Source organism: Numida meleagris, chromosome 6 (assembly GCF_002078875.1).
Source record: "Numida meleagris isolate 19003 breed g44 Domestic line chromosome 6, NumMel1.0, whole genome shotgun sequence".
NCBI lineage: Eukaryota > Metazoa > Chordata > Aves > Galliformes > Numididae > Numida > Numida meleagris.
The window spans coordinates 30866169-30893881 of record NC_034414.1 but is presented as its reverse complement, the minus strand read 5'-3'; the positions used below and the strand labels follow the sequence as shown (position 1 = coordinate 30893881).

General features: G+C 34.1%; 1 protein-coding gene across 1 annotated transcript in view; it reads left to right on the top strand.

The window, feature by feature from the left end:
- The window catches only part of RYR3 (ryanodine receptor 3), a 159178-nt gene that overhangs the window by 71907 nt on the left and 59558 nt on the right, over nucleotides 1-27713 (top strand). The window contains exons 41-60 of the mRNA XM_021402263.1: nucleotides 3017-3146; nucleotides 4131-4234; nucleotides 5835-5970; nucleotides 6733-6913; nucleotides 7385-7490; nucleotides 8231-8351; nucleotides 10993-11162; nucleotides 11903-12123; nucleotides 12612-12702; nucleotides 13006-13146; nucleotides 15123-15286; nucleotides 15668-15746; nucleotides 17936-18025; nucleotides 19399-19548; nucleotides 20764-20826; nucleotides 24098-24173; nucleotides 24337-24460; nucleotides 25955-26070; nucleotides 26358-26425; nucleotides 27238-27359. Coding sequence (XP_021257938.1) covers nucleotides 3017-3146; nucleotides 4131-4234; nucleotides 5835-5970; nucleotides 6733-6913; nucleotides 7385-7490; nucleotides 8231-8351; nucleotides 10993-11162; nucleotides 11903-12123; nucleotides 12612-12702; nucleotides 13006-13146; nucleotides 15123-15286; nucleotides 15668-15746; nucleotides 17936-18025; nucleotides 19399-19548; nucleotides 20764-20826; nucleotides 24098-24173; nucleotides 24337-24460; nucleotides 25955-26070; nucleotides 26358-26425; nucleotides 27238-27359 — 2453 coding nt within the window. The remainder of the gene's footprint in view (nucleotides 1-3016; nucleotides 3147-4130; nucleotides 4235-5834; nucleotides 5971-6732; nucleotides 6914-7384; nucleotides 7491-8230; nucleotides 8352-10992; nucleotides 11163-11902; nucleotides 12124-12611; nucleotides 12703-13005; nucleotides 13147-15122; nucleotides 15287-15667; nucleotides 15747-17935; nucleotides 18026-19398; nucleotides 19549-20763; nucleotides 20827-24097; nucleotides 24174-24336; nucleotides 24461-25954; nucleotides 26071-26357; nucleotides 26426-27237; nucleotides 27360-27713) is intronic.

The following is a 27713-nucleotide window of genomic DNA, read 5'->3' as shown; positions in this document are numbered from 1 at the left end:
GTAGGGAATCCAAAACCTCGTCCACTGATATGGAATTTTTATAGGAATAGGAATCTTATCAAGAAATATGGTTAAGAAATAGACTGTGTTAGGAATTTGATCTATTTCAGTCTCGAGGTACATCATTTTCTCCTAAAGTGTGGAAACTTCCAGATAATCAACACCGATCATTTTTCTTTGATGGAGACAGAGGGCTACAGTTATGGTATGAAATAATAGATAAAGTTTATTAAGAGAGCGTTTTTGCACACGATTAGCACAGAAAGATATTGCAATGAGATTCGTACAGGTCCTTTTCCTCTACACAGTCTTCCAGCCACTCTGCCCTAAGCTGGTAGCATTGCCTGGGTTTGTTGTGGCCAAAGTGCAGGACCCAGCACTTGGTCTTGTTGAACTTCATCCCATTGGCTTCAGTTCGGTAACGCTTCAGCCCAGAGATCCAGCCTGTCCAGATCTCTCTGCAGGGCCTTCCAACCCCCATGTGGATTCATACTTCTTCCTCCCAACTTGGTGTCATCTGCAAACTTACTGAGGGTGTACTCAATGCCCTCATACAGGTCATCAACATAGATACTGAACAGGACAGGCCCCAGTACTGACCTCTGGGGAACACCACTCGTGACCAGTCATCAGGTGGGTTTAACTCCATTTACCACCACTCTCTGGGCCCAGCTATCCAGCCAGTTCTTTACCCAGCAAAGAGTGTACCTGTCCAAGCCACAGGCTGCCAGCTTCTCCAGGAGAATACTGTGGGAGACAATGTCGAAGGCTTTGCTGAAGTCTAGGTGGACTACATCAGCAGCCTTTCCCTCATCCACCAGGCGGGTCACTCAATCATGGAAGGAGATCAGTTTGGTCAAGCAGGACCTGCCTTTCATGACCCCATGCCAGCTAGACCTGATCCCTTGGTCTTGCACATGTTGTGTGATCTTCCTCAAGATTATCTGCTCCGTAAACTTTCCTGATACGGAGGTTAGGCTGACAGACCTGTAGTTCCCTGGATCTTCTTTATGACCCTTCTTGTAGACGGGAGTCACAAGGAATGAGCACCTATGCAGTGTTATCTCTGGTTCAGGAATTGGGTATTTTCTGAAGTTGTGACAGCAGATAATTTAAGCCATATTTCCACTTTCCTGGATTCAGTGATTTTATTATAAGGCTGTATTGAGATGTGTCATGACAGTGTTACTGTTCACTGCTTCTCTAGAGGAACAGTCAGAAGGTAAAGATTTGTCTGTCCAAACAGAAGAAAACTCATGCAGGGCTTCTTTCCAACTGTGCTATTATTAAATGAGTCATAAACATCTGATATCTGTGGAATATGGTGCAGCTGAAGGTATCTGGGTAACTTAGAAATACTTTGATAGTAACCACTTATAAACACCCTGAAAGGTACTTTGTTGGTGAAAATACTCAAGCAAACTTTCCATTTCTCTATCACAGTTAAGTTTTAGTGGATATTGTAAAGCCTAAAATAGTTATTTTGAAGACTGTGTTTTAGATCTCAGAATTTTGGATCTGCAGTGTTGGTTTCTGACGTTGGTTCTTCATTCAGTTTCAAGAAACACTCTTTTCTGACTCTCAGAATTACTTCAAAATATTTTCTTACATATTTGAAAATTTTTATACTCCATTTTTGTACAGATGACTGTCAATAATAAGGAATTTCTGAAATAATTTTTAAAAATTCACTCTGTTTACTGTAATTTTATAAAGAAAGTTTTGTCACACAAACGGCTTAGTTAAAGTCCCTGTCAGTTATGGAGGTGGAAGCATTGTTGAAGGTTTTCATGAGGGAATGAGTGATTTTCACTCATTTTCATCTATCTTATGTTTGAAAATAGTAATGCTACTTGTACATAATAGTATCTTCATGACTGAAATAACCAAATGGGACATATATTATCAAAAAGATCTGTGTAACAATACAAGTACGGTTAATCAAATCAACTCCACAGAAGTTATCTGAATAGATAATGCATATCATACAGCTTTTAATTAAGTTATCATTTTTTCCTCAGAAACCTGTTGTCTCAAGTGAAAAGGCTTTACTTAGAATGAGAATTGTGTTGTAAAGGAGGCAATATTTATTATGCTTTGTATAATGAAGTATAAAATTATAGTTGCAAGGTATGAAGTGGAGGAGACATGAGATCATAGGAAGAAAATGCTTGATACTGTGTTTCAGAAGTTTAGCTATCACCTTGGATATTAGAGAATATAATATATTCTGTGGAATATTATAGATTACGTGGATAGAGACAAAGAAAGAAAGAAAGAGAATTAATTCCTGTTTTTGCCTAAAGGGTGCTGGTCAGATTACTGAAAAAAGAATCCTCCTTTTGGTGATCGTGAATTTTCTCCCTGATTTTGTGAATATCTTTAGGATGCAAATTTGCAACAAAACTTGACACTTTAGGTGCTATATATCGGTAAATTAAATACATCTGGAGGAAAACCTTAAAACAACCATCAAAAAAGCACTGGACATTAAAAATAAAATATTAATGTCTATTATCAAGGCCTATTCATTAAGCAATGTAGAAGATTTGTAGAAATCTTTTTTTATAAGGACTATGTATTCTTACTGTAATGGATATGAGAGGATAAACTGAAGTTTTCAAATATTTTATTCTGCTATGACTTGGTATTTTGGTAATTGAGCTTGTTGCTATAATACCATTTTTGTATAACCATGTTTGCTAGTCTCTGGATGGCTTTTTTTTTTTTTTTTTTTTGAGAGAGAGAGAGAGAGCTGAGAAATAAGTCTCAGCTTTTCTTTCTTATATGTTCTCTGTAGTACCCTTGCAAAATGGTTTTCCAGCATTTTAAACCTAAAGGCCTATGGAACACAAAGGTTAAAAGGAAATGCAGATCCTTTCCTGAATTAGAGCAAAAGCAACTGTCATTTGCTTATCACCTTGGTAACTTCCCTTCTTAGGGAAGTGGGAAGAAAAATTCGAACAGATTGGTAATTAACATTTTTCACTGCTTTGTCAACATTCTTCTTCAGCAGATCGCTTTTCCTAAGATGGTGGCAAGCTGTTGTCGATTCCTGTGCTACTTCTGTCGAATTAGTCGTCAAAACCAAAAAGCCATGTTTGAACATCTCAGTTACTTGCTGGAAAACAGCAGCGTTGGGTTGGGTAAGTCATATCGCTGTAATAGTTAAAACCAAGACAAGGAGTAACTGTGTAATTTGTATAGCATTTTGATGTGCATGATGAAGCCTTGCTCTTTTTTTTTTTCTTCTCCGTTTTCCTTTCATCTTTGTGTTTGTGAATTATGTTAGAAACAGAGTAATCTTAACATAGACAGATTTAGGACCGAGTCCGTGTTTGTTCCACTTGGTATAATTGTGATTGGAAATCTAAGATTAAATTAACCTTCTCTGATGCTGATCTATTTCATCTGGGTAGTGAACATAAGTTTGTTTTTGCTGTTGTTGTTCCCCTTTTCACTAAAGTTTATTCCACTGATCTGAATTTCTTATTTTTATTTTGGAATGGGTGTTTGGTTGTGTGTTTGATTTTTGATGTGTATGTACTACCTCAAGAAAAATTTTCTTGGCTATGTAGATGGTTATATTAGTAAAGTATAGCAAGACAAGACAGCATGTGATTTTACAATGTTTTGGCTCTTCATAGCTATTATTTCTATGACCATATTTACCCATATTGAACACCAAAAATGGGATAAGAATTAATGAAATAAAACACGTAACACTGAAGTTTGAAAGTGACTCTTTTAGCTGAATATAGACATACTAAAAAATCTTGAACTGGTAGGGTTGTACAGCTTCTGAGAGTTATAGAGCTAAAATGTTACTTGGCTAAAGAAATTGTAGAAAATATTTTGTAGTTTGCCATGTTGTTAATAATGATTTTCTTATCTGCATTTAAAAATAGTGTAGTTCTGTATGTTTGTGGATGTCAAGACAGGAAAGACTTTCAGCATTTATTGTAACACTATTTGAAAGCTAACTATGTTCTAGATTGAAGAACAGCCGTGCATACAACGTGCTATTAACATGTTTAGATTCCAGTGTGATTGCTGCCCTCTGCTGAATGACTGTGGTTACTGCAAACTGAATTTCATTTGTTTTTTTATATATTAACTTTCTTCTGCAGCATTTCCTTCAATGAGAGGTTCGACACCACTAGATGTTGCAGCAGCCTCTGTCATGGACAACAATGAGCTTGCACTAGCACTGGAAGAGCCAGATCTTGATAAAGCAAGTGATCACTCTGACCTACTTATTCAATAGTGTACTTGTAGTAGAAGGAAAAGGGCAAGTTTGATCATAGTAGTAGTATTTGAATATGGTCTTTTCATACAGTATTTTCAGAAATTCTTGCTCTAGATACGTGCTGTCTTAAGGTAATACTGATTGAGCAATGTTTTCCATGCTGTGGTTTTACACTTAGTGGAAATCACAGTAAAAGAGAACAAGAAGGTGTTTTCCTGTCTTCTGTATCCTTTCAGTATTGCTATTGGGTAGAAAAGATAACAAGAAAAAGGGCATGAAAAGGAGAAATACCTGTCAAGAAACATTGTTTTAGGGGAGGAACAAATTCAGGCAAAGCAAGAAGAGAAGGTAAAGAAACCAAGTGTGTTCCTAGCTTAAATAAATCATAGAGATTGATAGGGGTGGAGGTAATATCTCAGAGAACAGAAGAGCAGATATATGAAGAAGGAAAGTAGAAAGAGGTTATTAGGTTTAGCTGCAGAAGGAAATTAAATCCAGGATTCAGATCATTGGCAGTGGTTAGGAGAAAAGAGAAATTTTAAAAGAGGGATGAAATAGGAGTGGTCGGTACAAGGATACAAAAATGGGATATGTGCTAATGCATCACTGGGAAACAGAAACCAGAAAACAGTATTGAGAACAATTCCCAATTTGTATTACCTGCAAGTTTGACAAGGGTGCACTCTGTATCATTAATAAAGATGTTAAACAATTTTGATCCTGGGATACACCATTAGTGACTGTTAGAACATCACCAGTGACTGCCGTATTTTCATGGAAAATACTGTTGGGCAAGTCACTGAATTACCAATTTCAAAATTTACATGAGAACTAAAACCATATTCATATATTATCCTTGATGTATTTCAAATAAAATGAAGATCACATTTATGCTGTTACCTCCAAGTTTCCTTTTAAATGATTGAGAAAACATTTTATTCATGTTTCAGAAATTCAGTTTACCACAACTGCTGACATTTCTTATTTTTCAAAGATATGTCTTGTTTATAGATATTCTTGTTGCTAAGAAATGCTGCATTGGGAATTTACATATTAACAAAATGTTACGGTTCTCCAGACTCTTAAAACTGTTTAATATTTACCAGTCTTCTGAAGAAAAAAAAAAGTATTTGTATATCTATTAGAATTGGTGTTATACTAAGTAAGCTTCTGATGCAACATTTACTTTGCTGTTGTAACAAGTTAGTCATACATAGCTATCGATATGATTTTGTAGTTGTTAAATAGTATTTAACTGTTTTTCTTCAATGCATTGTGAAAAAAAAATCTGATTTTTTTATTTTATTCTACTTTACACATTTGAAATCAAAATTTTTCATGTTGTTGTATTGTTGTGTTAAGTTACAGTAGTTTTAGAAATGAAACGTTTGGCTTTTTTTTTGCCATCATCAAAAGCAGGGACTAGAAACTAAGACTGACGCAATATTGAGCTCTAATGGCTGTTTATCAGATGAAACAGCTAGTACATTAAAGCCATATTATTTAAATAAAAAATCATTAATTGGCAGTAATTTTAGAAATTAATTTCTGCATACATGAGTAAATGACTTCTTCTGTATTGTAGGTTGTTACTTACCTGGCGGGTTGTGGCCTGCAGAGTTGTCCAGTATTGCTAGCTAAAGGATATCCAGACATTGGGTGGAATCCAATAGAGGGTGAACGTTACCTGTCATTCCTAAGATTTGCAGTTTTTGTTAACAGTAAGTGAAATTTCTTGAGAATCCATTTAAAGGATTTTTTTACAATTACTTTTCTATCCATAAAAATGTATTAATGGACAGAGAGAGGTTAATGCATATCGTTCTTACAAACACATAATTAGAATATGCTATTTATTGTAATTTTTTTGAATCTTCATAATTTATGGTTGCTTTTTCTTTTTGTTACTCACTTTGCAGCTTTCATTATTTAATAGAGTAGCCTATTAAGGTAGCAAATGAAGTTAGGACTTCTGTCAATAAACAAACTGTGGTATAGAGGGATAGAGTAAATTGCATCATTTAGGTGCAATTAGGTGCATGAACTTCATTAAGGTGGTCTCTGTCCCTGTGTGAGGGGTAATGTGCATGAGATATTTCCTATAGTCATGAATGAATATATTCAAAATTGGTCTGTAACTGGAGTCTATCAAAAACTGGCTAATCACCTTCTCTGGACTGAATGCAGTAAAACTTTGTTAAGTCAAGTCTACACTGTCACTTTTATGTGTAGATATACTTTTGGTAAAGCATATTGGCAAAGCATATCGAGTGCTGCTAAAGTAATAGATTTTTGCTTTCAAATGTAAGGATATATATGTATATATTGTAATATACATATAGTTATATGGTATACAAATAGTAACCTATATATAATACATGTTCTAAATATATAATTTAGGAAAAAATGCAAACTTCTTCTAACTAAAAGATACCTTTTGGAAGAAAGCATGTATAGTGCTAAGATTTCTTCTTTGTGTTCAGGTGAAAGTGTTGAAGAAAATGCAAGTGTTGTTGTAAAGCTCCTTATTCGACGACCAGAGTGCTTTGGACCAGAGCTTAGAGGAGAAGGAGGAAACGGTTTGCTGGCAGCTATGCAAGAAGCTATACGGATCTCAGAGAATCCTACTCGTGACCTTCCCTCACAAGGATATAAGAGAGAAGGGTAAATAAATGTGAATGCTAGTTTGGAAAATGGTGATGTAGTATCTGGTAAATCATGCTAGAAGTATGTGGATAGTAGACCCTATTAAGTAAGACATTGTACAAACACAGAACATTAGAGATTCACACCCACAAGCAGTTGTTGTATGGAATTCATTAGGTATGATGGAATGGAAAGTGGAATGATAGTTACAGAAACAAAGAAGTCTGAAGAACAAATTAAATGGGAAGGCTACTGTGGAATGAAGCTAAGGTAACAGTAATGTGAAAGAAGAGGACTGTCTGGTAGAAGTCAGTTATTACTATTCAATTGCATCCTACCTCTAGGGACAAAAAAAAAAAGCTTTAATCTATAGCCAGAGGAAATGTGTATATCTGATTTATAGTCTCTGAATCATGGATCTCGCTTCAGAGAGGAACTGTAAACTTAGATTAGCAAAATTACTCACTGGTATTGCTGATTACCTTTTAGTGATGAAGAGGAGGAGGAGGAGGAGATTGTACACATGGGCAATGCAATTATGTCATTTTACTCTGCTCTCATAGATTTACTTGGACGCTGTGCACCAGAAATGCACGTAAGTTCATTCTGTCACTTGCTCAGAAAATGTGGAAGATTTTTAAACAGAGCTATACATATCTAAATAAACTGTTCCCTATTCAAAGGCTTTCTGCCTTCAGGAGGTGGACTTTATTGCATTTTTTATTCTGTCTATACGGATGTGTTCCCTACAAGCTGTTCATAAAGATTCAATGACTTTTGATTTATTGTTTTCTGTTATTTTTGTAAGACATGGTAAATTGTATGACTATGGGATTAAAGTACAAATGAACGACTAGCATTACGCATTTACACTGCCATGGAAGTTTCTGAAGCTGGCCATTTAAAATATTCTGAAAAGCCATAAAAAGTTTCTTTCTTGTGCGCTGTTGAAATATTGTATCCACATTACAGGCATATATTGGAAAAATATTTCTGTAAGTAACACGAGTCTTTTAGAAAATTTCACTTTCATCACTTTATCTGATGGGTCCTTAGGAAGCTTAGCCACGTGGGCTTTTTTTGCTTTCTTAGGAATTCATAATACCATTACATTATTGATGACATCAAAATTAGGAAAGATGAAAAAGATATAAGGTAAAAGACCAGCTTAAAATCTGCAACTCCTTTATAGCGCTGCAATAAATTGAATTTCTGTGCGTTTTTTCTAAGTAGAATGGTGTTTCTAAAAAAATGACGTTAATATCAGTATTTTGAGGAAAAATTTCTGATTTTACTCAGTACTAAATTTCTTAACTGATAAACCTTTTCTAACAGCTTATTCAAAGCGGAAAAGGTGAAGCTATTCGAATCAGATCAATCCTTCGATCTCTAGTGCCAACTGAAGATTTGGTTGGGATTATAAGTATTCCGCTAAAGCTGTCAACAGTTAACAAAGGTAATTTCAATCCTTCTACTAGACTACTACAATTTTTATAAAAAGCTGTTGTCACATAAGCCTTCTGATGGGAAACAGAGCAATTTTATTAGAACTGAGTACAAGTAGATAACTGTTCTTTGGGCTTTAATTAAATATGCATCAATTAGACTTGCTCTCATATAATTGATTCTTGGTTCTGTGGAGCAGAGAATGTAAAAACCTAAGAAATAACATATTGGAACACTGCCTCAGTGCTCTATAGCAGTCATTACAGAGATGCTGTCTCTTTAGGAAGAGCAAATGAGTTTGAACTCAGCTCCTCCATACTTCCACAGCATCCAGTCATTTGTTTAGAGAGATTAGAGAGTGCCTCTCTGCTAATTAATATCTATTTCTGGACTTGGTATGCAAGAATTTCTTGAATTCTTTTACGAAGATATCTGTACCCACATACTCCTATGGCAACAAGTTCCAGAATTTGGCCATCTGCTACATAAAAATACATTTTAAACTTTTTTAAAAAAACAAAAACAACAAAAAAAAACTTGTACTCTATTAATTTTAATGAACACCCTAGACTTCAAGTCCTGTTGGATTTGATGAACACTAGTTATTCATTTACCTTGTCAGCTACATTAATAATTCTCTAAAGCTCACTTATGTCCCTTCTCAGTCTTCTTTTTGCAAAATGGAAAATTTTTACCTTTTCTTGCTCTCCCATCATGTTTGTTCCATTTTTGTTACCCTTGCATGTACCTTCACTATTGCTGCTCTGCCATCCTGAGATATGGAATATCAAATGTACACAAGATATTGCATACAGTTTGTACTGAAGGCACACAATAGTTTGTTTTATGGTGTGGGGTTTTTTTAATCCCATATAGTAACAGAATGATGCCCTCTTTCTGGTGGTTCCTAGCACCTTGCTGGCTTGTTTTCTGCTACTCAATGAGTTGATAGTTTCAGAGAATTTCAGTAATGACTTCAGGATCTCTTTCCTGGCTTGTGATTTCAGTTCCAAGATCAGCATCATATAGGCATGGCTTTTTTTTCCTGCATATATATTAGCTTAGAGTTGTCTGCACTGAAACTCAGCTGTCTCTACTTTTTCTAGTCACTCAGTTTTATTCCTGTTGTATGCAGGCTTTTATGCTCTTTTGTTTACTTTCTTCTCCAGGTCACTGATGACTCAGTATATGTTCCTGTTTGATTGATTAAAATGTTGCATATGTATATTGCATTTATTTGGGTTTTTTTCTGTCTATACTGTATATTGGTAAGGGAAATTATATTGTTAATTTCTTCCCTGAGGAAGTGAAAAACAGCCGTATTTACGTTGGGATTGTCCTGATCTGAACATAGTGCTCTCCCACATCTACTGTCTTTTTCCGAATTTCTAGATATTAAGTTCCACTCTGACCTCTAATGTTCAAGCTCCAAAGCCTGATTTGTTTTTGATTCAGGTGCAGGGTACTTTCATACATTTTCATCTGGTCTTAAAATATTCTCCCTCTTATAATCAATCTAGCTAAGTAACACTGCTATCTCTCCTTTGGTTTGAGACTCAAGATCTCTTTTTCCATCAGGTCCACCCATAAAATACAGGCAAGTTATCATGGAATCCTTTTACGCATCTTGAATCCACCTACTTTCTCCATACATTCAAAACTTGAACCCTGGAGCACAGACTTCTCACTTTCTGCAGAAAACTCTATAGCTCCCTGTATGTGTCTGGATGCCTACCTGGTTGAAGCTGAGTTTTTGTCATTGAAGCTAACAGTCTTGATACTCCCTGTTAAAGGGAACTCCATGGAGACTCTTGAGTATTCACCCTTATTGCTCTGAAACTTAAAAATACAATAAAATCAGAGAGTACAGGGCAAAAAGAGGTACTCTTTCTTGTTATGTGATGACTGATTCTTTACCAGAAGCAGTCACATTCATCCAGAGTGGATTTATTTCCAAAAAATAACATTCAAGATAATCTTCTAAACTGTAAATTTCTAAAAAGCCTAAACTCAGCAAAGGAAGACATTTTTATGGTATATGATCTTCATCTTTCCTGTTAATTTTTGCGTGTTCCGTAGGCTATGAACTACCAGTCTATCATTTTCTTCTAGGGCAAAATCACTTCATCCTCTTTCTCTTACTTCTGTTGTACTTTCTGTTTCACAATAATTGTCTATTACTCTTTATAGTCAAAGAAGTTTTATCAGTTGTATAAATACATAATAAATTCTGTTGCTGTTATTTTCCTTTATAAAAGTATGTTCTTTATAGTCCACTTTACATGGTGCAAAAATTAAAATTCTTAAACTTAAAGAATTTCACATTTCCTATATTCTTAATATTTGCAGTAATATTTTGCTTTAATTTTACCTGACAAGCATTCTTTATAATAGTAATGAAACAAGTAGAATAACTATTCATTCTTAAGCTTTCATTTGAGATAAAAATATTAATGGTTTGTAAAATAATAGATTTTTTAAAATTGAAATAAATACCTTCTATTTCAGCGTACAAGAATACTAAGCAAGAATATGACTTTGAACATTTGATTTTAGACATAAAATCTGATTATACTGTCTTTCACTATCTTGGTGTTTCTTGTTTAGTCAGTTATCTGCTATTAAAAAAGCAATTATGTATATTTGTGTAGATGGCACTGTAAACGAGCCGGACATGTCTGCAAATTTCTGTCCTGATCATAAAGCGCCAATGGTACTCTTTTTGGACCGTGTGTATGGTATTAAGGACCAAAGCTTCCTCCTTCACCTACTTGAAGTTGGATTTTTACCAGATTTAAGAGCTTCTGCCTCTCTGGATACAGTAAGTAGTTTGATAATGGAGATTGAGTGCAGTAAGTGGGTATAGTGACTCAATAAATTTAATAAATAGAATATTGAGTTAAAACATTTTTTTTAAAGGGCAAATATATGTTCTCTATAAACCCAAACAGTAAAAGTTCAGTTACATTTTCATTCATTTATAGTGCTTGAATTTTGATCATAAACATTCACTGCCACTGGAAGTGTATACAGAACATTACGTAATGACACTTAAAGACATTAATGAAGGCTTACATTAATTATGCCGTAAGTATGTAGAATATTCTGTAATATGCCTAATGATTGCTTTTAGTTCATATGTTCTTCCAAATTACACTGAAAAATCATACTTTTGTAGATATGAAGAAATTTAGATGACAAATGCTACATAATGCTTGGTGATTTTTTCCTAACCAGTTTAAGGAAGCAAGTTGCTGCTTCTTTTCCTCTCTGTTCTTTTATGTTTTGTTCTTTTTTCCTTTTCTCTCTCCTCTTCTCCTTCTCCTTTTCTTTTCTTTTCTTGATTGGTTCAGGGAGCACTGTTTTTATGAGAGAAGTGGATGACTTGGATTTTCTCAAGTTCGTAAAACGTCTGTCATCATCATGCATACGCTGGGAATACTATGCTAGCATCCAGCCACTAAGTGGATTTCAGGAAAATGCCTCTGTTATGTTTTATAAATTTTTATTTAGTAACCTTTATTCCATAAGATACTAACAATCAATTACTGCTTCATACAGGTTTCTTTAAGTACCACAGAGGCAGCTCTTGCACTAAACAGATATATTTGCTCAGCTGTGTTTCCATTACTCAAAAGATGTGCTCCCCTCTTTTCTGGAACAGAGCATCATGCCTCTCTTGTTGACTCCATGCTTCACACAATATATAGGTTATCCAAAGGACGTTCACTTACAAAAGCACAACGAGACACTATTGAAGAATGCCTCCTTGCTATCTGCCAGTATGTATACCTATGTAGAAATTTATTCTTTTGTATGGAAATAAGAATATGCTTTTTATTTTCAAATATAACGTGCATATACTGCATATAATATAGAAAGAAGAGTGTTTTATTCTTGCGTGAAATAAGTGACCAGGCTGTATGACACTAGCACCCTTTCCTCTGCTGTCATATGGCACAATTATACCTGTTGTCTAATCATATAAAGGCAGTGCAAAAATTGGCTTTGTGATTTATCCTTCTACAAATAGATGAGGCGTGGTGAGATTCTTTAAGCTCGAATTTAACCAGTCTAGTATTTCTTTTCTCATTATTTTGATTATATACTTCTAAGAGTATTAAGTCTGTGTACATATCAAGTTTTTCAAAATACTTCTAAATGTGGTTTGAATTCTAATATGCAAAATGATTTCAATTTATATTTCATTTTGACTGGACTCTATGAAATTTAACTAAGCAGATCTTCCTTTTTTTTTTTTTTATTATAGCCACTTACGTCCCTCTATGCTGCAACAGCTATTGAGAAGGCTAGTTTTTGATGTGCCCTTACTTAATGAATACTGTAAAATGCCACTCAAGGTAAAAAAAATAGTGTACTTTGTGTAAATGCATTCAGCATAAAACTTACTTTACAGTAGTTTATCTTCAGTCTTTATGCTTTCACAGAACAGGATGCACTGCTCTCTAAAAAAACAAAAATGAAGCAAAAAATGCTGTTTCTATGAGTAACTTGAAGCAGAGAAATAAGTAATTATAGGTGTGGGCATAAATAATATTACTTATGTAGATAATTAAACTGATATTAGACATTCAGACTTCACAAGCCTGTATGACATATCACTGAATACCAATTAATCATGCTTTTTCTTCTTGAAATTCTAGCTTCTGACAAATCACTATGAACAGTGCTGGAAATATTATTGTCTACCTTCAGGAATGGGAAGCTATGGAATTGCAGCAGAGGATGAATTACATTTAACTGAAAAACTGTTTTGGGGAATATTTGATTCCTTGTCTCATAAGGTAATGACTATAATTCACATTCCAGAATGGGATGACTACAAAAGCCTTCCAATGGCAATTTGCAGTGCCAACTACAGAAAATGCCTGTCTCAACAATTATTTCATGTAATACGGGAGATATGACAATGAGTGCTACCAATGAAGTAACATTCTAATAGAAAATTGAGTGCTGAATCTTGAAGAATTTTCTCCAAACTAATGTCATGTGAGATTTTTGTTTTGATATAACCATATAACTTTCCACTAATGATTGCTTGCTGCACTAACATGTTAATTACTCAGCTCCACTCTAGTCAGCCCTCCTAAACTTTTTATAATACTTCCACTTGTGTTACTAGAATTGATTCATTCTGTGATCTCACTTCTTCTATTTGTGCCTTAAGCACAAAATGTTGCAACAAAGCTAGAGGAATTTAAAGCTTCAAAGTTTTAAGCATTCTACTTGCTGTGATGTATATCAGCAAATATCTTCAATGAAACTTAAAATTGTTCTTCAACATTTTCTTAGCACTGAAGTATTAAAGAAAGTCATCATTCAAATCTAAAATGTGATGTAGTCTTCCTATTTCTTTTAATGAAATAAATATTTCTTCTGTTTATAAAATAATTATAATAGCATAGTAATGTTCACTGGTAGATCTTAAAGCCTTTTAAAGGTGCATCATTTTGTGCATTTTACAGATGAGGAATCTGAAGCATTGAGAAGTGATTATTTTTCCTAGGTATACTAATAATTTTGTTTGAGAGCTGCAAGGAGAAGCTAGACCTCCTATGACCTGCTTTCTCTACCCTTTTTCTTTCTTTATACTTCAGTGTGTAGCAACTGACCCTGAACTTGTTACATGGCAAGTTACTAGGGATGCAAAAGTAATTGCACTGTGTGTTTTTCTAGTTATCTCTAAAGCTAATTAGACTATTTGAATAATTATTCAGAAGACCAAACAGGCTAGTTCACCTTTTAACATGCTACAGTAAAACACAATTTTTTTTGACTGGCATGATTTAAACTGAAAAGAGTTCAGGGGGTAGAAGGGAGAGATGAAATGGCTTCTGCAGTTAAGATAGGAATTAGTAATTCTAGACGGATAAAGACAGTATTTTATAAATAATTGTACGTAGATTGTTCCAAAAGTAACACCTCCTACTTATTTCCATGGAAACTACAACAGACACAAAGAGCACGTTAACACTATTTGACAGAGAAAACTCTCAGCTACAAAGCACTATTTTTCAACATAGTCACCACCATTAGCTGTGCATTTTTGCCAGTGATGAGTAAGAGCCTACATGAAATGCTCGTAAAAAATCTGCACCAGCAGAGGTGACCTATTGTTGCTGTCACCACTGTTGAAATGCACCACTCACTGCCTCGCTTTGCTAATATCCACTGTTTGGTCTCCATAAATGTTCAGCAAAAGCTGATGAATGTCAGTGGGTGCAATATTCTGCACGGGGAGAAATTCAGTGACTCACCTTTGCTTTGCGTGTCAGATACCGTTTTGTCAGACCGCCCCTCTGCTGCCATGTGTCACACAGAAACAAAATGTAATGGAATATTGACAGGAAGGTTCAACATCTACTGCCATACTGCCAACATTTGCTTCTGACATCATCAGCCAACATAATAAAATAGGAGGCCTTACTTTTGGAGCAGCCTTCATACTCCTGTGTCCTGGCAAATAATGTTTAACCCTTCCTATGTAGGCCTTACTGGCCCGAGGAAAGTTTAACATTCATATGTGTATTGTATACATTTACACAAGTGACAGCATACTCTTAACAATCATCTAAGTAGGCTTAAAATATATCAAGTTGACACATCACGCTGCAATAATTTTGCTCTATGCGTAATTTTCAAATGTGCTTTACTGTTTCTTTGCATCTTCTAATACGTGTACATATGGCTGCTTGGTTTTCACTAACTTTTTGCATGTTTTTCTGTTGGGTTTTCCAACCAGTTCCTATCTCTCCTGCAGAAGTATGATCCAGAGCTCTTTAGAATGGCCTTGCCCTGTCTAAGTGCTATAGCTGGTGCTTTGCCTCCTGATTATTTAGATACACGAATTAGATCAACACTGGAAAAGCAGACGTCAGTGGATCCAGAAGGAAATTTTGATCCCAAACCTGTCAACACAGCAAAGTGAGTTATATAATTCGTAATTTCCTTTCCTTATATTTTTTTATACTATTCCTTTTTAACACTTCTTTCTCCTCTACACAGAAGGTTGGCTGGTGATTGAATTTTAACGATACTAGTACTGATAATAATGATAGAGAAATGGCCTTTTAAGTAATTCTTTGGTTCTTTAAATATAGAGTCTTAATACTTTTATATTCAATAACTATCGCTAATTGATTATTGCTGTTAAAGTCCCTCCGCCACCTATAATTATGCAAGCTAAAATGTCCATACTAATATTGTCCTTCATCTGAGAACATAGCCTTTTAATTATCATTTCTTATCATAAATCAGACTACAGTAAATGTACAGTTGAATGACTTAACTCTCCTTTGTTTACAGCCTTGTACTTCCTGAAAAGCTGGAGTATATAGTCAGTAAATATGCTGAGCATTCTCATGATAAATGGGCCTTTGATAAGGTAAGAATTACTTTAAGACTGGCAACTGTCAGAAAAGAACTACCAGGTAATACCTGGGATGGTTGTTGAAAAAAAATATGAATAGTTAAACAATAGGCACTTGTTCGGATTCATGCCCGCATATTTCTTTAGGGATTTGTGGAAGAAACATTTTTCTCAAGAAAGTATGTTGATACTTATCATTTTTTCAAAGAGGCCTGAATTTATTAGGATAAAGATTTGATAGGGTCTGATAAGGAGTGATTAATTTGTTTTGTTTCTATTTTTCAAAGTAAGAATTTCTATTTCTTACCTTGATATTGCCTTAATAGTGATGTTCTTTTAATGTCAGAGATTCAATTTTATTGCAGCAAATCTGTGATATGGGAGAGTATCTGGGAGGTCAAATGTCCTTTATTACTTCAGAAAATATAGCTAGAGCTTTTCTTTCTTAACTTTAAGAGTGTTATGTATGAATTTGGCCTATAATTTTCTAAGTGCTCTGCTGCTGGGTTGTCTCTCTTTCACTTCAGAAGAGATATAGGGCAATAAATGTCAGTCATTCAGAAAGTAGTGCCTCCTATTTATTTCTATGGAAAGTGCTACAGATACAAAGAGCACATGAACGCTATTTCATAGAGAAAATTCTCAGCTACAAAAGACCGTTTTTCAACAGTCACCACCATTAGCTATGCATTTTTGCCAACAATGAACAAGAGCCTGCATGCCATGCTTTTAAAAATCTGCACCAGCAAATGTGGCCCACTGTTTCACAGCTGTTATGTAGGTGTAGCTGATAGGCAAATGTTGCCCACTCAGTCCATCTTCCATCAACTGGAACAGATGGAGTTCAGAAGGGCACTAAATCTAGACTGTACAGTGGATGTGGTTGGATAGTAAAGCCAAGTTTGGCAATGCGCTCCACTGGTCTTCAAACTCTTTTGGGGCCTGGCATTACTGAAGAGAAAAGTTGTCTTCTCTTGACTGACTCTGGAGGTTTGAGCCTTCAGCTTAATCAGCATTGTGATGTAGCAGTCAGAATTGATGCATTATCCAAGTTCGAGGAAATCAAGAAGAATCACCCCTTTCCTATTCCAAAAGTCAATGTGTATCACCTTACCTGCTGAGGGCTGTGTCTTGAACCTTTTTCTTCAGTGGGGAATACACATGTTGTCACTGCATGGACTGCCATTTTGTCCCCAGCTCATAGTGGTGACATCGCATCTCATCACTGGTAATGATCATCCGGGAAACTGTCACCTTCAGCCTCAAATTGGTTCAATAGGTCCTAAAATACTTGCATATGGTGTTCTTTCTGTGCACTGTTGTCTGGAACATGGCTTTTCTGTCACCTTACCGTCACCACTGCTGAAAAATAGCACTCACCACCTCACTGTGCTCACATTCACTGTTTGGTCTCCATAAACATTCAGCAAGCACCCATGAATGTCAATGGCAGTTCTTTTCACATGGAAGAATAAAATTCCACACTTCTGGCTCATACACACTTCCAAGTCAGATGCCACTCTGACAGACTGCCCTTCTGCTGCCACCTGTAGCACAGCAACAATATGTAATGGAATATTTGTGGGAAGGTTAAACTTCTGCTGCCATGTCACAAACATCTGCCTCTGATGTTACGGGCTGATATAATAAAATAGGAGGCAATACTTTGAGAGCAGCCCTGGTATTACAAAGTGATTTTGATCTTTTAAATGTCAAAATGAAACATTAAATTTATTGAAAGTTTTTAAGTCTAACAGCTTTAGAATATATATTAATGTTAATAAATACAATTTTTCTAATTAAATTGGAGGAAAATTAAAATTTTGTGAAGTTATTTCATTTGTTACAAAGTATGTTGAAAGTGTTTGGATATGAATAACTTGCTGAATACAGGTACGAATTTTAAACCTCTTTCATTTAAGAAAAAGATGAGAATGGAGTTACATAATTTATTTTGACAATTAATAAAAATTAATGGCAGTTGCATTGAACAGTTTTACAGAAATAACAATTCTGCCATTGTGTGGGTCTGTACATGCAAATGTTTTCTTCTGTTCACATGGATGCATTTTGTTTAATACAAATTTCTGTGGCACGGTGCAGCTATTGGAGTAGATCAGCAATTCAGTATAAGAAACTAAACTTGCAAATTTGCATTTACTCTTCTGTGCTGCTCTCATTTCAATATATATATCTTTTTTCAGACTAATAACGGATGGAAATACGGTGTTTCACTGGATGAAAATACAAAGACTCATCCATTAATAAGACCTTTCAAAACTTTAACTGAGAAGGTAATAGAGAATACTTCAGCTATATTAATGGGAAGTAACTTGATATGTGTGCTGTACTTTTTTTATTCTGTTTCAAATATATAATATAAAAGAGGGAGAGTCAAACTGTAATTCCAATGGTTAAAAACAGGAATATCTATATGCTACAGTGATTGTGTGGATATGCATATGTAAATCTATAGAGAAAGATGTAGTTATAGACATAGGTAGCCAAATATAGAGTCCTACATGCATTGTATGCTTCCATTAGGGTGTCTTCATAGGCCTGAGTTTATTTGTACTAAAGACATCGATATCATGGAGATTTTAGGTTGCTGTGGGTGAGAAAATCACTGGCAGTAATTCCTGGGATTTAGGCTAAAGTATAATCTAACATATCAAAAGGGAATTCAGTTATCAGGAAGTCAGATAGAAAATTTAAAAGAAATTGGAGGAGATGCTTCTGGTGAAGCATCAAAATATTTTAAATGGCCTTTTATTTGAATTTCTTAAGTAGGCACAAATGTCTTCAAGTTGTCAAAACACAGAACCAAACTTGCATTCTGTTACATATTTTTGCAGTGATTCCTTGGGTGACTCGGATAAGTCAATTACATTTGTCCCACTTGACCGCTCTGATCCCATTCAGAAAACTGAGATGACAAAATCAAGAATTTTAATTTTCTAAGGTTTATAAATTACTTTGAAATCTTCAGAGAGGAGCTGAAGAATTGTTGGGTGAATACTTACTGAAGCCACTTAAAAAGAATATTTAAAGAGCTGAAATACTTTTACTTAGTTGATTTGAAAAGTCTTTGTATGATGCACTCAATTTTGTTTTCCACAACTTTTCAGACTTGTTATTTAACATCTTTACTTTTCAAAGGTCTGATAAATTACAGATAAAATATCTTACTTTCCTAATTTTTTTATTGATGGCTGTTTTTATATGAAGAGGTGTATAGATCAGTAATACTCTGCATTCATAACTTGATATAAATATAGGAACACTAAAAAAGCCTGGTGCTAATATGTTCAAATATGTATTATTGCTCAGCTAATTTGTTACACAAACTGCCATCAATTTTTTTATTATTTTGGGCTGCAGAAACTAATTAATAGGTTTCCAGGTAAAAACTACATAACTGCTTCAGAGCTCACTTGAGTTATGATAGTTTTAATAGACATATATCCCATCCAAAAAAAAAAAAAGTAAAAAAATCTGTAACTACTTTAAAGCTTGTTTCTCATGTGAAAAGGATGATAACCTGTCTGCACATATAATATAGAAATTTCTTCAGCATTTGTAGTGTGCAACAGTTTATAATGAAGGACAGACTATTTTTGTTGAGTTTTCACTACTTGCTAAATAAAGAAAATTATTTTCTTCAAAGGAAAAAGAAATTTATCGTTGGCCTGTGAGAGAATCACTGAAAACCATGTTGGCCATGGGATGGAGCCTAGAGAGGACCAAGGAAGGAGGAGAAGCAATGTTACATCAGCGTGAAAATGAAAAGCTCCGCAGTATATCTCAGTCCAGCCAGGTATGGTGGAATTCAGAAGGAAAAAGGATTGCATGTTAATTTACTAAGAAATTATATGTAATATTTATTTTATATTCTGTTTTAATGGAATGTAACTTACATTAGTTCCATCACTGGAAATCTTGTCTCAATAATAAAAAAAAAAATATGCTGCAACACTACAGAGGGGACTGAAAAAAATCCAATTTTTTTAAAAGCAAAAATGGTCAGAGACCGTATCTACTGGAGAGAGTTTTTGTACGGTCATTCAAAAAATACATGGCAGAGTATTTAATGCCCTTTTTTAAATGATTGTTAAATATAGAAAATTTCTTTCTTGATCAAACAGAACAATCTGAAATTGACTATTGTGATATGGACTATTTTTTTCATTTGTAACTATTTGTGCTAACCTGTTGAGAGTGCCACTCAATATGTCTGTGTTATGGAGGGTAAGGAAAGCTGTTGAAAACTATGATGAGCAAAGTTTGGCTAACAGAAATGTATGTTAGCACGTAATACCAAACCATACCATAGATTCTATCATGTTTCTAGAAGTTCAAACAGTACCTTCATAGTACCAAAATACAAAACTAAAACGAAAAATGTTTTCAAACAAACATGAACAAAATGTGTGATATGATTCAGTACAGAATTTCAGCATCTTTAATTTGTTTGAAACCACTGATTTGTGTGTGACTTCACAATTAGTCACATGAATAGGTTTGTTGCATTGGAGTGTTCACAGCTGAAACATTTTCAGACTACATAAATCTACTGCATCATTTTCTTCGTCTGTACATTCCTATAGGAAGTAATTTATTTTAACTTTTCACAGTGGTGCCTTGTCTTTAGTATATGGTTCGCTGAAGTTGTCACGCCATTCTGTCATATTTTGAAAATACTTTCAGAGCCTCATAATTAGTCTCCTCTATTAGTCTGAAAAGCATACTTTTTAAAAGCAGGCTTCCATCTCTTCCCAACAAAAAGACATCTAAATATCTGCATCCTTCTCATTTCCATATCAACAGACGTATTGTTAATTTTCCTGTGTGTCTTCAGCACATCGCAAGAAAAAAGGTGAACACAATTTCTACAATAAATCTTAAAAAAAAAAAAAAAAAAGTGAATTGTGTCACTCTGATTAGATCAATAACAGACACTGTAGTTCTATATGTATATGTATTTATCTGAAATACTTTTTATTTGAAAATAATTCTTTTTCTTTTTCCTCAGGGAAATGGATATAACCCAGCACCACTTGATCTCACAAACGTGGTACTTTCTAGGGAACTTCAGGTTTGTATTTTTGTTTTGCATATTTTGTGTTGGAAAGACTTTTTATTGATGAGTTGAAATTTAATAGGTTTCATGAGTGTATTTGTGACTACAGCTGTGGTTCACTGTTGTAGTAAGGTGCTTGCCATATTTATAAATTTCAAAAACAGATTTCTATTCTTTATCTCACTGCTGCTTCCTGAGTTCCCAGAATAGTTAGCATGGAGCTATGAAAGGGACTGTAAACAGCTTTTGATATATATTTAGCCTGTGCTTTGCTTACTTTGAATTATACTCCTGATTTTATGCAAAGTCACTTGCTTTGCTGTCCATACACTTAAAAACCTGACAGAAAGAATTCATGTTATTATTCCAGATAGCTTCATTGTAAGAAGGAAAGCTATAAAATGAGATTATGCTTGTTTAGGTGTTTTGGTTTTTTGTTTGCTTTTCCTTACTTGAGCCTTACAAATACATACTTTCAAGGTGTCCTTTGGTACGTTAGGCTTTATAAGTCTTCTTTTATTTTATACACTTTGAAACTCTTCTCTCTCATTTTCTCTCCCACCCTTATTTTTCCAAATCTTTTGAAGAATAAAGAGATCTCTAATTACCTCACTGATATTTATACAGTCTGTCTTTCTTCAAACTTGCATATTTCTCTTACTTTATGATTATACATTGAGCCTATCTTTCTTTTCTTCTTTCCTAAGCTCATTCTGGGGTAATTTCATCATCTTAGTTAACAACCTCAGAGCTATGTATTTTCTTAGTTGTTTTCTTCATTCTGTTTATTTTAACTCTCCATCTCACTGAAGTTGTTCCCTCAGTGCTCTCTTCTTTCCAAAAGTCACAGTGATCAGTACCTGTAGCAGTAACTGTCTTCAGAAAGTTGAATGTCAGAGTTCCTGTCTTCTACATTAAGACTTTCTTTCTGTTCTTGACTATTTGTACTGTTGTATTTGTCTAATTTTAGTCATCTGCCCATATTCATAGAATCATGTAATTGTTTGAGTTGGAAGGGACCCTTAAAGGTCATCTAGTCCAACTCTGCTGCAATGAACAGGGACATCTACAGCATTCTTTCTTCAACTCTAGTCCTCCTCATGTTTCTTTTCCTGCAATAAGTGTTTCCAAGTGAAAAGTGAAACCACTGTATGAGTTTCTCTTTTTCTTAGCCTAGTTCTCTTTATTTATCCCTTCCATCTGTTTTCATGGCAATATATTATTTCAATTAATATAAATAATTTCATACTACAACTTGATTTTCTTCTCCTTTTGCTCAGTATACGCTTTTTCTAAGAGTTGTTTGTTCAGAAGCTTGCTAGCTTGAATGTATTCATTATCAGTTTGTTGTTGTATGTGTATGTCTACCAGATAAATATGGTTACTTTCACCTTTTGTCTCTTTGATGCCCCCTTTCATCCTCTGTTTTGCTAAGAGTCTTAACTCCTTATAACTCTTTTAGATTTCTTTTGTAAGAAGGAATCCCCATTTCCCTGTCTTTGTATGGTCCCATGAATGAGAATTCCCTTTCCTCAAAAAAGGAATTAATACTGTTGTAGTTAATAATAGTACAATTTCACTGTTGCTTTTGTTTCACTCAACAAACAACTAGTTACCTTAGTTTATCAGATTATTGCTTTGACATTTCTTGTGTTTTTTTTCTTAATTTTCTACTAATGTACCATCTTTCATTCACATTTTACCTTTTGTTTCCATTCCTCCTCAATCCAAGAGCTCACTGACTTCACTATTTACAGTAAATCTTTGACACTCTTCTTGAATCTTAGTGTGTCCAACATGAAAACCAGTTCCTGTGCTGTACTGACACAAAATTATCACTGATTTTCTAGGCAAAACTCAGAGCTAGTTTTATAAAAGTATCTTGTCTTGATGCAGTTTTCCCTGTTGATGTTCTAGGAATTATGTCGTTCTTTGATTATTTATTTATTTTCCTGTGTTTGTTCGTTCTTCTGGTTCTCTTCCTACCTTTGTTATCACTCTCAAAATATACTAGAATTATACTATTATAAAGACTCTACATTGCTTAGTCTTACCTTTCTTTGCAAGAGAGTAAAATTTTAATTCGTGTGAATCACACACTTCCTTATTTTCATTCTCTCCAAAACAAATGCTATCTCTCTTGAATTTGTTCCTTCCATCTTTCTCATGAGTCTGGGTCCTTGGTGTAGATCTTCGTCCAGCAGATCTTTACTTTTTGTTTCATGTATTAATAACTGTAGTTGGCACAGATGTCATAGTACTCAGATGTGTATGTTGTTATTTTCCATCCTTGCTCTGTAGAATGTTAGCTCTAAAATGCGGTCTACAGCCTGATCCTTACGAGTAAAAATTTTATCCAAGGTTCTGTTGTCTTATGTTTTGATCTCTTCACCATTTATTGTTCTTAACTAATGGAGTCATTGCCAACTTGCTTAGAAAACACTAGTGTTTAATATTTTTATGTAATTTATTACTTCTATGTTTGTACTGAGACAAATGAAATGTACTTCATATCACTTTTACATTCAGATTTTTTCATTGACTTCCCCTCTATTTTTCATACATTATATAGGAAGTCAAATTTCATATGTCTGATGGAACATGATGCTATCAAACATTATCTATATGATAAATTGTTGCTTTTGCCATTATTGCCCTCCATAAATATCTGTAGTAATACTTAAGTATTTTTATGAACAGACTCCAGACTGTTTGTAATACCTACTACAAGAGAGTGCTAGAGTATTTGTATGCAAGGAGTCTGCATTTCCTGAATAAGAGATGTTTTTATTTAGTTTAGTGTCATCATCTCTGCAGAAAGATTTAACTTCTGTTCTCTGTTTATTGTCTTCCCACTGTCAATGAAAATAGCCTCTGGGGAGGATCGATGGCTAATGCCTACCTTCAGCATAGATTCTTTTCATGCTAGTTCAACTCTTAGACATCATACAATTAGCATACACACTCCTTTCATTTTATACATTACAGTCCCTAGCTTAATAAAAACTACTTTATGACTAAAGCCATTTATGAGCTAGAATAAGGTAATCATTATAATTATGATTGAGTCTTCCACTGTTTTATTTGAAAGCATCTGTAGGTTTTCATTCCACTTTATGGAGGTCAGTTCTTGAATGCATGGACCAAGTCAGCCAAATGGGTTGTGGGTTGTGTTCCTTTACCAAAGACTGTACATTATACTCAAGATGGTTGATTTATGTGAATTTACAGATTTATTATCATCTTTTAATTTTGCATCATCTTGTTTTTCCTGATGGCAATGTAGGGAATGGTTGAGGTAATGGCAGAAAACTACCATAATATATGGGCCAAAAAGAAGAAAATGGAGTTGGAAAGCAAAGGTAAGCCAGAATCTTGTGAACCACACAAAGACAAAATGAGGGAGGAAAAAAAAGAGTCTGAAAGAAGATAGTGTAAAACAATCTAAATTGAGTAGTTTCTGTATTTGAAGAAAGATAAACCTTAGGGACAAAAAGCCCTTACAGTTCTTTCAACTCACCACAGGTGGGGGCAGTCATCCTTTATTGGTACCTTATGACACATTGACAGCCAAGGAGAAATCACGGGACCGTGAAAAGGCACAAGAGCTATTTAAATTCCTTCAAGTGAATGGTATAATCATATCTCGGTAAGATTCGTGTTTTATTGACCTACTTACTTGCATTCAGTGCTCGAACAATGATAGTTTTCCTCATCTTACTGCATTCTGTTAGGTATTAACATAATTACTGTTTCACATGTCTTCTGTACATCAAAGTCCTTGTTACTTTTATGTTCAGAAAGACCCATTTGAAATAGTGAAGACAGCTAACCTTTTTAATAAGTCCATGATCATAGTAAATACAACATGCACCATTATTATAATTCAGCAAACAGATTATTCAAAAATTCTAAACCAGCAACTAGCAGCTGTTAGTATGGTTACGGGAAAATAAATCTGAGGTCTGATACAGTAGGAAAATGCCGATGTTAAGATAGTTCTTAAGAAAAATTTTCTGAGTTCTCTGAAGTAAGACAAAGTGGCTGTTCTGTGGGCACTTCCGCCTTAACTCGTACGAAGAGAACACTAGATGTTATTACCTGGAAGTATGCTAGCCTGTGGGAGCTTATTCTATCAAAATAAAAATAGTTTATTAACATACTGTATTTTTGGTTTTTGATGATATAACTGTGAGTTACTGTACCATAGCTAGCATTTATTTATAATATATCAAAATAACTGATCACATGCACAATTGCAATTTTGCTAGCATTAAGCATTTATTTAATTTACAGTGTATTCAAAGACAAAAATTTTTTTTAAGTTAGATGACTTTCAGAAGTTTCTTCCAAACTATATTTTTCTGTGATCCTGAAGAATTTTAGAACTTCATTGAGGTAGGTTTGATTTGTAGCTAAAGAAAAAATTGATATTGTAAAACTAGGCATAACAAACCACAAATAGCTCTATTCCTCTTCAATTCTGCACTCACCAGTCAGGACTTAGGTCATGAATCTGTCTCAGGGAATGAACAATATATGCTTCTTCAGAAAGTATCAGATATTGCTGAAAATTTTCAGATACTTTGAATAGTATAGTAATTTGTCACTTGCATTCATGTTTTCATTCAAAAGTTTATGTCATTTTGACTTAAGTTTTTCTTTCATTTAATTTAAGGATAAAAAAAAAAAAAAAACCGTGACAGTGAATAGTTGAAATAAAATGTAGTAGATAGGCTGATTTTTGTTTTTTTAGGCTATAGTTGCAGACTTCCCAAGCATTTGGCACTTTAAACTGCCAGTAGCAGAAATGGCATTACCAATGCGTTGCTTTGTTAGATTGAAATGTACCATGTTCTCATTTCTGCAGTGACATCGCCCTGAAGTTCTTATGTTAAAACACATATATTTTAGATACATATACCCACAGCTATCAATTCTCTTAGAAAAACATGCACTGATTTTAATATTTCTTGCTAAGCAATTGATAAGGAAGAGTTGCTGTGGGAGGTCATTTTCTGCTATTTATGAAAATTTACCCTATGTAGAAGAGGATTATAAGGAATTGAATTCTTCATAATACTATAATCGTTTATACTGTCATTTTTGTCAATGCCATTTATCTTAATACTTTCTAATACAGGGGTCTGAATGACATGGATTTGGATGCTTCATCCATGGAGAAGAGGTTTGCCTTTAAGTTTCTGAAGAAAATTTTAAAATACGTTGACTCTGCTCAAGAGTTCATTGCACATTTGGGTAAGTTGCTGATCTTATTTTTAAAATAATTCAAATTGATATTTAAATATTTTTATTGCTCTGTCTAAATTTGTAGTGACTACTGGTTTTATTGTCTTCAAGAAACTGTAATTATGTCTTTTAATTTGTAGATTGAGTTCTTGGACATCTTAGCCAGTAATTGAATGGTTTCTGCTGTTTCGAGCGTATCTCTTAAAAACAAAGTCTGTAAGGTTATATCAAAGAGCTGTTGTGTTTTTTTTATTATCAGACAACTTCTTATTCATGTCTTTGTTGTATTCTTGCAGAAGCCATTGTTACCAGTGGAAAAACTGAAAAATCTCCACATGACCAAGAAATAAAATTCTTTGCCAAAGTAAGTGATTTATTATTTCAATTAATGTAGATATGCATTCCATTGTACAGAACGTGGAATTCTGTAATCTAAGATTGGTTTTCAGGTAACAGAAAGATATATTTCCCATTTTTTTTTCCCGGAGCAATGAATGGTATGTTGTTAAAAGATATTTCCAAATATGTTCAAAAATATTTCAACGTATTTGCTGGATTCAAATATTTCAGAATATTTCAAAATATTTCAGTATATTTGTTGGAAAAGATTATATGTGAGAAGGAACATAGAATTTAAAAGCAGCTTGCTTATTAGATGAAAAGAAATACACTGAACATATAAATAATTTCTGAATTTCTTTTTACTCAGGATACACTGACATCATAGTATTGTTTAATTATTGCTTAGTCATTTCTTATGCATTTGTGTTGTAAATATACTAAGACAAATGCTGTCAATAATCAGATTTTTAGAATTATTTAGGAGCTTAAAAAAAAGCCCTCTCCTTTTTATATCTGGGCAATTATGTGAACAGTGGAGAGGAAAATTCCTGTTACTTCAGTGATATTTATCAGTGTTGAATGAGAGAAGAGTAACCCTGTAGTATTAGATCCAAAATAGACAGATCTGTGTAACACTGTGTAATATTTATGTAACTTTTAATTAAAATTGTAATACTTTAGATTTTAATTTATATGACTCCGTGTCTGAATGAGAAAGTACAGCCATTACAGAATCTGTAAAATACTTTGAATTAACTTTAACCAATCAGATCATTGTTGCTACAGTTAGCATTTTGCTCTGTGAAAATTACATTTTGTATGTTTATTTCTTAGGTTCTTTTACCATTAGTTGATCAGTACTTTACAAATCACTGCTTGTACTTCCTGTCTTCTCCAACAAAAACACTCAGTAGCAGTGGATATGCATCAAATAAGGAAAAGGAAATGGTAGCGAGGTAAGTAGAAAATTAAGATATACACTAGAGGGTTCTATCTAAATAGTAACAAGTCTCTAAGGATAGTTCATATAGCTTGCTTTATGGATAGTTCAAAAGCTTGCTTCCCTCAGATATAAGTTTTTTAGCAGAATAGCAGATATTGAATAGCATTCCTTATCTTACTATTCTTTAATATAAGACAGAAGAATTAAACTACATATTACAATTTATGAATTTTATGTATTATTAATTATAAATAAAATTAAATTTCTGCATCATTTCCATCAATTCCACTTGTAATGAAGTTTTTTAAATTCTCTTAATATTCCTGTGGAAACGATGGTAAATCTTCAAACACTTAAAAAAATTATG